The 13,310-nt window shown below is 36.6% G+C and overlaps 1 protein-coding gene across 2 annotated transcripts in view; it reads left to right on the top strand.

Annotated features, from left to right (window-relative positions):
* The window catches only part of CEP350 (centrosomal protein 350), an 86,739-nt gene that overhangs the window by 56,392 nt on the left and 17,037 nt on the right, over positions 1-13,310 (top strand). For both annotated transcript variants that reach the window (XM_032226185.1, XM_032226186.1), the window contains exons 28-32: positions 5,364-5,563; positions 7,091-7,302; positions 10,982-11,126; positions 11,537-11,697; positions 12,044-12,180. In XM_032226185.1, the coding sequence (XP_032082076.1) occupies positions 5,364-5,563; positions 7,091-7,302; positions 10,982-11,126; positions 11,537-11,697; positions 12,044-12,180 (855 nt within the window). The remainder of the gene's footprint in view (positions 1-5,363; positions 5,564-7,090; positions 7,303-10,981; positions 11,127-11,536; positions 11,698-12,043; positions 12,181-13,310) is intronic.

The raw sequence follows: 13,310 nt of genomic DNA, 5'->3' as shown, positions 1-13,310 counted from the left end.
GAAGTAGCTTCTATGCTCTAAAAGCTTTTTCAGTTATTTTTTCCTTAATTTTTGCTACTTTTCTGGTTAGGCATTTAAAAATTTGCTGTGTGGTACAAAGCAATATATGAAAATGGAAGCAAAATGATAGCCTGTAAACTCTTAAGTTTACATAAAGATTTGAGCCATTTTTAAACTACGCAATCTTATGAGCTAAAACTCTGCTTTTGTTTAATTTTGGGATTTTGTTGGTTTAGCGTTCAATAGTTGAACGTAGGCTCAGGGTTGACTCAGCCTTCCATCCTTCTGAGGTTGGTAAAATGAGGACCCAGATTGTTGGGCGCAATATGCTGACTCTGTAAACCGCTTCGAGAGGGCTATAAAGCACTGTGAAGCGGAATATAACTCTAAGTACTATTGCTATTGGTATAAATACAGTAAATACAATAAATACAACTTGAAACGTTGGAGTAACTAATTAAAATAGTGTAATAAGCTTTTTAAAATGCACTATTAAAGGAATAATTGGACTTGCCCTTAAATGCAGTTATTTAAACAACTGGAGAATTATCTATAGCATTATACCACAATAAAATAAAGTTGCTAGCATAAGAAACAGGCAGCAATTGACAAGGAATGAAGAATTTTAAGGGATGCTTATTTTTTGTTTTAGTTTGAAAGATTCTACTTGTTGATGGGTGATGCTGTTTGACACTTGAGATTCATTTAAAACTCTGCTAGATCTTTTCCTGCTCTTGCTTTCTGTCTGTTTCTTGCTATCGGCTTAAAACTCTTCCTCCTTATTTTTGTAGACACTGCTCTCCTGTTCACTACTTCTTCTCTGTCTTTACGTCTCACCACTGGGCTTCTCTCAGTGTCTGTTTTCCCAACCTCCATCCCAAATTCCAGCTGTATATCTACAACCAATTGGTCAGGTAACTCTCTACCTTTTTCGGTGGTAGATTCTTTGATTGAGCATGCCCCGTTCAATTTTAAGTGGTTAGGAGTTCTTTTAGAACTCTTTCTTTCCCTGTATAAAGTGAGGCATTTCTGTGTAGATAGCTGGCAATCTCTAACCTGTTAAATAGAGCATCAAAGATGATAATGGGTTTGGAGGCTAATACAACGCCTCATACATATAGTTAAGAGAACTAGGTATGTTTTACTTAAAAGGCCCAGGGGAGACATGATAGCAGTCTTCCAACACTTGAAAGGCTGTCACAGAGAAAAGGACCTCAATTTATTCACCATAGTACCTGAGAGCAGGACAAGAGGCAATGGGTGGATACTTGTCAGAGGGAGGTTCAACCTGGAAATAAGGAGGAATTTCTTGACAGTAACAATTTGCCTCCTTGTAGATGCTACATCACTGGATGTTTTCAAGAAAAGGTTAGACAACCATTTGTCCGTAATTAGTATATATAGACTCCTTCTGTCCTGGGCAGGGGGTTGGATGTGAAGACTTCCAAAGTTTCTTCCACTCTTATGATTGTATGATTCTATGATCATGCACAAAACAGTTTTGGAAAATTGAACTTTAGGCAAAGGCTTTGAAATTTAATTCTCTTTTAGGGTCCTATTTGTTAGGAAAATCTGTTTTGAATACTTTTAATTACATGCAGCACAACATTATTCAATTGCATCTGTTATCTCTTTTAAATTGGTTTTTTTAAAAAAAAAAATAGTTTTGTATAAGGCCATAACAGTAGAAATTCTTCTTTTCCAAATAAGAATTCAAATCCATAGAAGAGAGTTCAAGTCAGAATTCAGAATATTTTGTTGTTGCTTTCAGTAATTGCATCTTCCCTGAAATAACTTGGAGTGTTTTCATGAGTTTTGTATGATGTAAGAAATAGGGAAGAGAATGGAGGGAAAATTGTTAGCTAATGTGGAAGAAAACACTAGAACTACATAGATTTTGAACCTATTTCCTTTGTTCTTGATAGTTAATTGGCCATTACTTCAGCAGTTTTGGAGACTTGATAACATACATCTCTGGCATTCAGACTTTTTATTTTTAGTGAATGTGGAGAATCTGAGGCACGTTTCATTTAAAAAAACAGTGGTAAACTTCACGAACTACTGGAAGGTTTTAAGCGTTTTTCTACAATCTGCAGAAACATATCTTGTATTTGTAGGTTCCACCAGAAAACCGCGGTAGACTAAAGCGCGTGTGACTAAAGCGCGGTGACAAAACCGTACCGTCAAAACCGCGCGACAACAGCGCGCCGACAAGCGCGCTGTAACATAACCCTAAAAATAACCCTAAACCTAACCCTAAACCTAACCCTAAACCTTACCTTAAGTTAAATCGCGCTTCTGTCTTCGCGCTGTTGTCGGCGCGCTTTTGACATTGCGGTTTTAGCGCCGCGGTGTTGTCGGCGCGCTTTTGACGTTCGCGGTTATGTCGTGCCACGGTATTTGTAATAGAAATAAATATTGTAGTGATTAACCAATAAGAAAACTTAAGATTTTTATTTGTATTTGGAAAGGAAAGGAAGGAAGTTTGGAGCACTTCTCAGTAAATATACGAAGAGAGTAAGGATTGGGATCACTTTGATTTGGGAGTGATTACTGTAGAACAGTAAGATATAGCTCTATATTTTATAAGTTGCTTTATGTCTCAAATCCTAAATGAGCTAAGGTGAAGTGTCTATGTGCTGATAGATATCTTTTTGATCCCTGCTCCAACTCTAATCACACCTATTGCAATAAAATAATATTATAAAGAGAAGTATCTGACATTATGCACATCATTGCAAAGGTTGTTTGGTTTGGAGTTTTTTGCAAGAATATTTCTGGTCCCATAATAGACCCCATAAATTTGGTCAGGGACTTCAGCCTAATAGTTTATTTGTAGACAAATTCGTATATAGAAAAAGGTTCTAAATAGCCAAGAAAAGAATGCTTGTATTCACCTTTGCTACACGTAACTAGATGAAGTCTTAAATCATTATCATCAGACAAAATTGGCAAGGAATTGTATCTCTTGGAAAAAGAATGAAAAATAGTGATAATTATGTGAAAGTTCCTTTCTATTGGATCCCTCTCCCATGTCTAACTTGAAGATATATAGAACATGGAATTTCTTACCCAGCAGACATGGAAAGCTAGGAGGAGGCTAGTACGTGAAAAATATCATATATAAAACATACTTGTCTTTGTCTTGTTTTTGTTATCTCTATACTTAACCTTTAGAGTTGGAAATATTGGGTTCCAGTTGAACTGTTTAGTTATCTGATTACACTGCACCATCCAAATCCAGCCAGCAAAGTAGCAGAAGTGTTCACTTATATTTTGTAGTATAATTTGACACTAAATTGTATCCTCAATTGTCCACATTTTGTCTTTCACTGGTTGTAAGTTAGGTGAATTTTGAAAAAGCATTGGAGATGAGGTTGATTTCAGATTGTGCTATGGTTCATTAGAATATTTCAGTATTTATTAGCCTCAACCAAGCCCCTTGAATTATGAAAGCTCCTGATGGAGAGCTTAGAATCTGCAGAAATTTTAGCTATGCTCCGTTATTCAATCTCAGAAATCATTTTCAACTTACCACCATCATCGCATGGGCAAACCTTTCTGTTTGAGACAGAAACCCTGCTGTTTAGTGTGCGAATAGTATTTTACATGTAGACCTCAACTTACAAACAGTCACTTAGCAACTGACTGAAGTTAAAATGGACCACTTATGACCTGGTTCCAATTCCCCAACAGCCCCCATACCACACAATCACGTGAGAGCATTTCAGGCATTCAGCAACCAGCCCACATTTTTGGCTATTTGTAGCATCCTATAATCATGTGGCTGTGATTTGCGATATTTTTTGCGAAACTCAGCATTTACTTCCAGTTTTGGGCAAAATCAGTCCACAGCAAACAATGGATTTGCTTAATGATAACATCATTCACTTTACAATTGAAAAGGATTATAAAATGAATCCAGTCATATGATGATCTGTTTTACAACCATCACAGCTAATGTCCATAATGGGTAGTTTGTTAGGTGTACTAAATAAGGTAGCAGGTAGTGACTTTAACAGGGAGCTCATCTGTTAGGGCGTACAAGGGTCTAGTACACTTGACTATGTCTTAATCTGATATAACCTTATTATACTGGTACTTTAATTTAAATTAGATATGGATGGATGGTAACCATCACTTTTACTTCATAAGAGTCTTAGTCCCCAACTCAAGGTTCAAGGTTCATTTTATTTATATGCCGCCTTATTCCCGGCGGGACTCAGGGCGGCGCACAAACCCAAGGAGGGGAAGGGAAACACAAAAACTACAACAAAAAGTACAGGGCATTTAAAACAACCAACAGCCACACGATTCGAGAGTGGAAGGGAACTCATCGACCCCAGGCCTGCCGACACAGCCAGGTTTTGGCTGACGTCCTTCGACAGTTCTTTGAAAATTATGGATAATGATGTAGGGTTAGTCAGTCCTAGGATTAGATGATGATTAGAAAGATTGGTAGAAAATCCTGTATTCATAAATTTACACATATGTATTTAAATTGACTTATTCACTTTTTGCAATCTCTGACCCAGTTATCAGAGACCATAAAGATAGATAAAGTGACTTTGTCTGATGGCAAGTTTTAAGATACTATTTAAAATTAATTAAAATACCAAAGGGAGGTCCTATTGGATTTTTTTTTCACTTTTCTTTTTTCTTAAAAGATTCAGACTGTATGTATTTATTTATTTATTTATTATAAATTTGCTATATTCATTTGTAACATATTAACTTACTATGCTTTCCAGTTTGATTATATTTATATTGTCATTAACTTGCATTTTAGTACCTTGTTTATAATTTACCATTTTAGAATAATTACTTTGTTGCTTAAGTCACATGGAACAGTGGAAGGCATTGTATTGCTATAGGTGGATGAAAATCTGTTCAGTATAGCTTAGGAGAAAGGAAACCACTATAATGGGGATGGCACCTAGACAGAGAGCCGGATGTGCATTTTCTAATTTACAGTTGTTAATGAGAATTATGTCCTGATATTTACAGTGATTTAAAAGGCATCCAATTTTGAGCATGAATAACACTCCATTGCTAAATGATAACCCCTGAAGCTTTCTTTCTAAATAGATCTAGAACTGGTTTTCAGAAGTCTGGTAGCCTTAATGCTGCTTTCTAGTGGCATTGCTTAAATATAAATAGAACAAAAAAAATCTTTTTTTTCTTGAAGAGCAGAGGCAGTTTAAGAACTTCGATATTGTTTGTGTGGTGTGTGTGTTACTTCAGACTCAAATTCTTATTCACAGCAGCAATACGAGTGAAACATTTTACCAAATAGTGTAACAGAAGTTTGAATGTATACATCTCAGGACAACAGTAAACAGTTTCCCCTGTTTCTTCATCAGGTTCTTAACCAAGCGAGAGCAAAAACTGATGCAGAGGCGTCAGTACGCGGAGGAGCTGCTGCAGTGGAAGCAACGTTTAGATGCAGAAGAAGCAGAGATACGTCAGATAGAAAAACAAGCACAAGCTGCTTGGGAAAAAGAGCTGCCTAGAATAAAAGCAAATAAAAAAGGAGCAGGAGATCAGAAATCTGATCCAAAAGGTAGAAACTTGTTGGGACGATAATTAAAAGTTGGTAAACTTTTTCTTTAAAGGGCCAGATTCCCTGTCTCTGCTTTCATGGGCAGAGCAGCCATTGGATAGCTTGGTTCAATGATAGGCTGTTGCTATTGCCTAGGACACCCCATCCTCATTCATCATGGGAATTCAGCTGAGGCTTAATTCTAGCAATCTGTCTAGACGTGGCAGGCCAGATTTGGCCCATGGCCCATGGTTTGTTGACCCCTGCTCTAAATCTTGTTATTCGAAATGTGCTGATTATGTGAAAAAAGTTTGGCTTATCCAAGTTATTTTGTTCAACAGAAGTACCTGTGCAAGGTAATATTACATTTCAGAAAATAGCTTTCATGTATTCAGGACCTGATTGTGTTCCAATCAAGTATGATGTTGCATTCAAACATCATACTTATTCCAAATTTTTAAATGATTGGTTTTGGCTTATTTTTTGTATCAAACAGCTCTACTTAAAGGAGAAATAAAATTTCAGTATAAAAAGCAAATGAATAATAAATAAAATAATAATATAGAAATGTATTTCTCTAAAATTTTCAATATATTTTCGTACATGTTCATATCAGAGGTGGTATTCAGCTGGTTCTGATCAATTCTGGAGAACTGGTAGCAGAAATTTTGAGTAGTTCGGAGAACCTGTAACTGCCACCTTTGACTGGCCCCTCCCCCATCCATTCTCTGCCTCCCGAGTCCCAGCTGATCGGGTGGGAATGGAGATATTACAGTATCCTTTCCCTGGAGTAGGATGGGAATGGAAATTTTACAGTATTCTCCACCTGCCACGTCCACCAAGCCATGTCCATCAAGCCACGCCAATCCCACCAAGCCATACCCAAAGAACCGGTAGTAAAAAAAAAAGCATCCCACCATTGGTTCACATGAAAAAGTAAATACAAGCATTGTAAAGTTTTTTTCTTTTTCTTTTTAACATCTCAATTGGTAGATGATCTGGGGAGTGGAATAATTGATGTCCAGTTGTTTGAAGATCTTTTTAAATCCCTTCCTAATCTCATGAGCTTCTATAACCTTTCTGAATTGTTTTTGAAGGCCTCAGAGAGCTCTTTTAATCTTAACCCAAACTTCACCAAAAACAGCAAATCAAACTAAATATTTAAATAAGGTTCAAATAAGACAGGCTCTTCCCAATTCTTCTTTAACAGTGTTCTAATTATTTGCACATAACTCTTATTTAGATAATTGAGATAGTGATAAATGTAGGGATACATCTGTTTTTTTTCAAGAGGTGAAATTTGCTTTTGTGTTTATAAACTATAAAATGTAAATGGTGAATGATACCTGTTATATCCCTTGATCAATATTGTAAAAATTAATATCAAATACTGTACGTTGAAATATGTTTAAAAATATAAAAGGTTCAGTGGTGTCTTCTTAATTTTTAGTATTTTAGTATCAAAATGTTTTTAAAAGCCTGTCAGTAAACTACTGGAAGTTTCTGAGGGATTGATCATTTTCCTTTTTTTTTTTTTTTTACCCTCAGACACAGCCAGTGAAGAAGACTCCCCAATGCCACCTTGCTCTCATCTAAATAGCAAAAGCTCTGTCCCAGAAGAATTGAGCAATCTAGTTGTTGAGTCCATTCCATCAAAGGTTTCTGAGATTAAAGATGAGCCTGGAAGCCTAGATCACACAATAACTGAAGAAATAGTTTATACAGAAGAACCGAAATCTTTGGTTTCTACTGGAAAACCTGTAAGTGAATTTGATTATTAAAAGCTTAATTTGAATATTATATTACATTAGTAAATAAACCCGATAAAATGTCTGAACATACACTTTCTTTAAAAAAGAAAAAAAAATATTCATTCTGAATTCCAGCTACTTCTAGGACACATAATATAAAAGTAATGTTCAGTGTGTATTTATTGTAACACAACATGCTAAATTCTGTTAAAATGTACAAAATATATTGTTAAAAGGTGAAATAGATGCACTCATAATTCATATTTTTCTAGTTTCTTCTCAGATTCACTGAGTGAGGGCTAAACTGTAGTTTTCTCTGTTGATTGGGTGTTGCTATCTAATGTGAGATCATCTAAATAGGAAAGGTGACCTAATCTCCAAATACCATAAAATTAATTAAATATCATAATCTATCTTAATTAAGACTGGATGGACAAAGGAGATGAAATGATTTCTGATACAACACTAAACCTGACTAACAGGGTGAAAAGGTGGTGACTTTTGTCATTAGCAGAAGTAGGCAACATTTTGTGAGTGGGATTACCCTAAACTATTTTTTCAGCCTCTGAAACCCTGTTGAAGCGACATACAGATGGTCTTTGACTTATGACCAAACCTGGCACCAGAACCTCCCTCATTAAGTGATGATGCTATTAAATGAGTCACATTTTTTTTTTGCCCAGGTCATTAGGCAAATAATACAGTCACTAAATGAATCTGGTTTCCCCATTGAGTTTGCTTGTCAGAATCCTTCTGTGAAGGTTGTAAATGGTGATCACAATAAAACATGTCCGTTGCCAAACGTCCAAATCATGAACATCTGGCGAGATGCTGCAATGATTGTAAGGACAGATCATAAGTCATTTTTTTCCAAAAGGTCAAACAAGTTAAGAACTACCCATAATAACATCTCTCAAGAGCTAGATTTTAGCACTTTTTTATATTTGGGGAAAGTTTTTCTTTCCCTTTCCTTCTTTTCTTTTTAGTAAAATAGGGTTAATGCATCTCACACAGTGGTTAGAATGCAATATTGAAGGCTGACGGTGCTCACTGCCAGGAGTTCAATCCTAAGGGGCTCAAGGTTGATTCATCCTTCCATCCTTCTGAGATCAGTAAAATGAAGGACCCAGATTGTTGGGGGCAAGATGATGACATTTGTAAAACACTAAGAAAAGTTTTGTAAAACACTACAGAGTGGTATATAAATGTAAGTGCTAGTGATATCAGAAGCTTAAATACTACTTTACTGCTTACTGCCCTTTAAAAAAAAAATGTTTCCATAGTTTGACTTCAGATTTCAGAAACAGAGTTTTGAAGTGCTTTGAGTACTGTTAGGAAAGAGGTGTTGGAGGTCAATTTTTAAATGAGACCTTGAGAGAAATTGAGATTCTATTGATTTTCTACCCATAAAAATCTTCCTAAACAGATGGGAGTAATCTTGAATGTGAAATCGAGAATCCCAAGGATAATAACTTCCAGTCTTTTTAATATTCAAAACCTTATTCAAGGATCAGAGAAAATTCATTATCTTCAAGTCAAATAGTCATTTCAGGGCTGTATTTAAAAAATGGGTAGGGACAGGGCCCAACTTGGGACTGAGGTTCAGGTGTTTTAGCAGGTAAAACTGAATGCCTAAAAGAGACTTACAGTGCCTATTTTGCTGCTTAATCTCCCATAAATCCTCTTTAAAACTCCAAACCTTTTGCCTATCTTCTCTTTAGCTTAATCTTTTCTTTATTTTCCCCCATTTTCTTCGCTTTTCAATACCTTTTCTCTATGCTTTTCATATCATTTTTATATAGTGCCTTCATTTTATTTATTTCTTTGCATTTCAGTTTTTCAGGTCTTCTTAGATCTAGTTCAAAACATAACAATATTTTAAGTATAGTTGAAATGAAACTATAGATAGACCTCAATTTATGACTACAATTGAGCCCCAAATTTGTGTTGTTAAGCAAGGCAATTGTTAAAGGAATTACGCAGTATTTTACTATTTTTTCTCCACATTATTAAGAGAATCCCTGCAATTATTAAGTGAATCATGCAGTTGTTAAGTGAATTTGACATCCCCCATAGACTTTGCTTGTCGGAAGCCAGGTGGAATGATTACAAAGGGTAATCGCATGACCCAGGACAGTGAATCTGTTATAAATGCTTGCCAGTTGCCAAGCACATACATTTTATCATGTGACCATGGAGATGCTGCAGCGGTCATGTGAGAACAGGTCATATGTCACTTCTTTCAGTGCTTTTGTATCTTTGAACAGTCATTAAATGAATGTATCGGTTTTTCTGAGCATGTAGGCAAGGTCTTTTGCAGATTTAAGGGAAAGGTTTTCCTGTCTGATCATGTCCTGCTCTAGGGCGCAGTGTTCATCTCTGTTTCTTAGCTGAGGGAGCCATATCTTGTCCAAAGACATTTTCCGTGTTCATGTGGCTAGCATGGCTATATGCCAGAGGCGCACGGAGCACTGTTACCTTCCCACCAAAGTGGTACCTATTAATCCACTTGCATTTACATGCTTTCAAACTGCTAGATGAGTCACTGGTGCAATGGTTAGAGTGCAGTACTGCAGGCTACTTCTGCTGACTGCTGGCTGCCTGCAATTTGGCAGTTCAAATCTCACCAGGCTCAAGGTTGACTCAGCTTTCCATCCTTCCGAGGTGGGTAAAAGGAGGACCCAAATTGTTGGGGGCAATATGCTGACTCTGTAAACCACTTAGAGAGGGCTGTAAAGCACTGTGAAGCGGTATATAAGTCTAAGTGCTAGTGGTAGGTGGACAGGAGCTCATCTCGTTGCATGGTGCTCAGGTCTCTAACCTGGGCTATCAGCTCCCGCTGACAAACTCAATGTCTTTAATTGCTGAGCCCCCAATTGAAGAGTGCTGGAGAAATAGCTTTGATTTTGGAACAATTCCAGGGAAGTAATTCTTTCCAATTCAGAACTGCAAGCATATGATTAGAATGTGGGAAATATTATCAGATATCTACTTCAGATGCCAACCATAAAAACCATAAAAAAGATTCTCCAGGAATGATTATTTTCATTCTATACAACATTTTTAAAAAAAGAAAGAGCACACGCATATATATGTTCGGTCCTAGACGTAATAGGATTAAACTGATACCTTGAAAAACCAGAAATCCAGAAAGTCTCTCTTTCTAGCAGTATAGGACATAGGGCAAGCACCTGTTGGAAATCCTTGCTTGGTATAGAGCCAAGGTGGGGCAGTGGTTAGAGTGCAGTACTGCAGGCTACTTCAGCTGACTGCTAGTTCAGCAGTTCAGCTGTTCAAATCTCACTGGCTCAGGGTTGACTCAGCCTTCCATCCTTCCGAGGTGGGTAAAATAAGGACCCGGATTATTGTTGGGGGCAATATGCTGACTCTGTAAACCGCTTAGAGAGGGCTGAAAGCCCTATGAAGCGGTATATAAGTCTAACTGCTATTGCTATTGCTATCTGAGAGGCCATCAGAGCCTTGCCATTTTCTGTCCAGTAACAATATTTCCCTAACTAGTTGGCCTCCCCTGCCTGAGAGAGACAGAAATCAAAATAAGTTCATGCTTGTAGTTAGTATAAATTATAAATACATCCCGGTTTATAATTAGTATGAGTGTGTGTGTGTGTGTTTGTGTGTGTGTGTTTGTGTGTGATCCTTATTTGCTCTTTTTTTCATCTTGACATAGTCTCCTTGCAAAAGCAGTGCATCTCTATCAAAGCAAGAGTCAAACAAACAAACACAGAAGTCTTTAGGAAAGCAGTTGTCATCTACAAAATCTCAGGATATCTCATATAGTTGGTCTGATGAATCTTTATCCATGACCCAATCAGGTAAGTATTAGTGCTTCAACTTCCTTTTTTGAAATCATATTTAAATTATTTTTAATGGGTCTCAGTTTTTCATTGGAATTGATGGGGCTTGAATTCTATGTAGATTACAGCATTAAATATAACATATTTGCAATTTCCCACCAATTTTCGACTTGGGAAATGAAAAAGGGAAGACCCCTGATCAGAAAGATTACAGAGAAAGAATAGGAATGGGTAAAAGGAACAAATAGTTTCTATCACTTTAGTTTACATATCACTTAAATTTAGAAGTTGTATTCTGTTTTTAATAAATAAGATATAATTTTATTGTAATTATGATTGAGATTGGATTCTTAACAGTGATTAGGTAAAGTAGGTTTATGCAAATATAAAATACTTTTTCTAAACAATATATTTTATATTTCTTTTAGAAACCACATCTGATCAAAGTGACATTGAAAGTCGAATCTGGGCTCTGAAAGATCAAGTGCGGAAAAAAAAGTCTGTTGTTTATAGACTGAAAAAAGAACAGAAGAAGAGGCTCAAAGAGAAACTTAAAGCTCAAGAGGCAAGTTTGATCAAACAGTTAGAGGTAAGAATTAATTTGAAAGAAATGTTAAATAGAATGTGTGTATATGTTACATAGTGATATTCCCATGTTTTCTTTTGCCTCGTTTTCTCTGAATATTTTTTTCCTTTTCAGTTTGCTTTGATACTGATAGTAATATAACAATATTGAACAAAAACAAAATCTATCTTCATAGGTTAAATTATATAATAATCATGATTTGTATATCTTATACACACACATGCATGCATGCACACACACAATTCCAAATTTCAATATTCAATACGATTAATACTTGAAAACAAATTTAATAAAGAATAAGATAATGTTTAAGTCTTCCTAATGTCTTTTTTTTTTTGTACATCATCAGACCTATGATGAATTCATCAAGAAAACGGAAGAAGAATTGAATCGGGATTTGGAGACAACACCAACAGCTAAACCTCAAATCAAAACTCCAACCTCAGTTCCTGAGAAACCAAAGATCAAACCCCCACCACTTCACAGGTAAAGTAATGGCTTAAAGTTAATGCATGATGGCCTTTCTAAATGTACGCCTTTAGGAGCCTAGAAAGAGTTTGTGTCTCTTTCAAGGGGAGGAAACTTAGATGCATGCATATTTATCTGAGATGCTGATCAAAAGAAATATTTGGATGAATTCATGCTAAGAGACTGACCAAATAAATTTTGGTATATAATTTTGTATGCAGAAATACATGTTCCAGAGGAAAGAGGGTATTATAAGTTAACAGAGGTTTAAGAGAAGCCGGGTTTGCATTTTGTTATGAGCTATAGGACTTTTGCCAGAGCTATTATCTTTGTTTATTTGGGCTTGCAGCCAACAGGAGCTTGGACTGATTAAAAGAAACTTTTTGAGTTATGCGGCTTTTGGCTGTCATTCCTGGACGGAGAAAGGGGGGTCAGAACAGATCAGGTTATTTGAGGGACTGTCTAACCCCAGTGGAATTGGCCCCGTCCCACTTGTGCTGGCATGCTGTGGGTCCCGTCAGCCAATTGTTCTGGCTGATGGGGTCCAGGAGGAGGGCCTTCTCTGCTGTTGCTCCTGCCCTCTGGAATATCTTGCTCCCCTGATGTGAGGTTGGCGCCCAGCCCTTCTATCCTTTTGTAAGGGCCTAAAGACCTGGCTCTGCCAGTTGGCCTGCAACCCCAATGTGGGAAAAAGCACAGTGGATGTGATTGATCGAGTAACCCATTCTGTTGCTATCCTCTCCATGTGTCCTTGATTTTAATCTGTGGGTTTAATTTATTCAGGTTTTAATGTAAATGTATTTTGGGTTTTGTTTTGTTTTTTTGTCTGTAACCGCTCAGAGTTACCTTATGGTAATATGGGAGGCCAATAATTTTATAATAAAATAAAATAAACTAATGCAAAGAATACTTCTTCCCCCTCAATCCTATGTTGCTGCAAATAAATTGAAAAAGTTGGATATGTTTTTCCTTTCCAAACCCAATTCTAGCAATACATACCAGGTCAATATGATTTGTCAGAACCACATTACCATTGACAGATATTTTGCTATGCACTGCCCAGGAGTCAGTTGCGGGACTTAGAATTAATCAGTTTTCTGTTATGGTAACCAATCTCAGATTGAGAAAGAACTGTAAACAAAATCCTG

The sequence above is a fragment of the Thamnophis elegans genome, chromosome 11 (genome assembly GCF_009769535.1).
Source record: "Thamnophis elegans isolate rThaEle1 chromosome 11, rThaEle1.pri, whole genome shotgun sequence".
Lineage (NCBI taxonomy): Eukaryota > Metazoa > Chordata > Lepidosauria > Squamata > Colubridae > Thamnophis > Thamnophis elegans.
The sequence above is the reverse complement of the archived record's forward strand: the minus strand, read 5'-3'. Positions and strand labels throughout refer to the sequence as shown.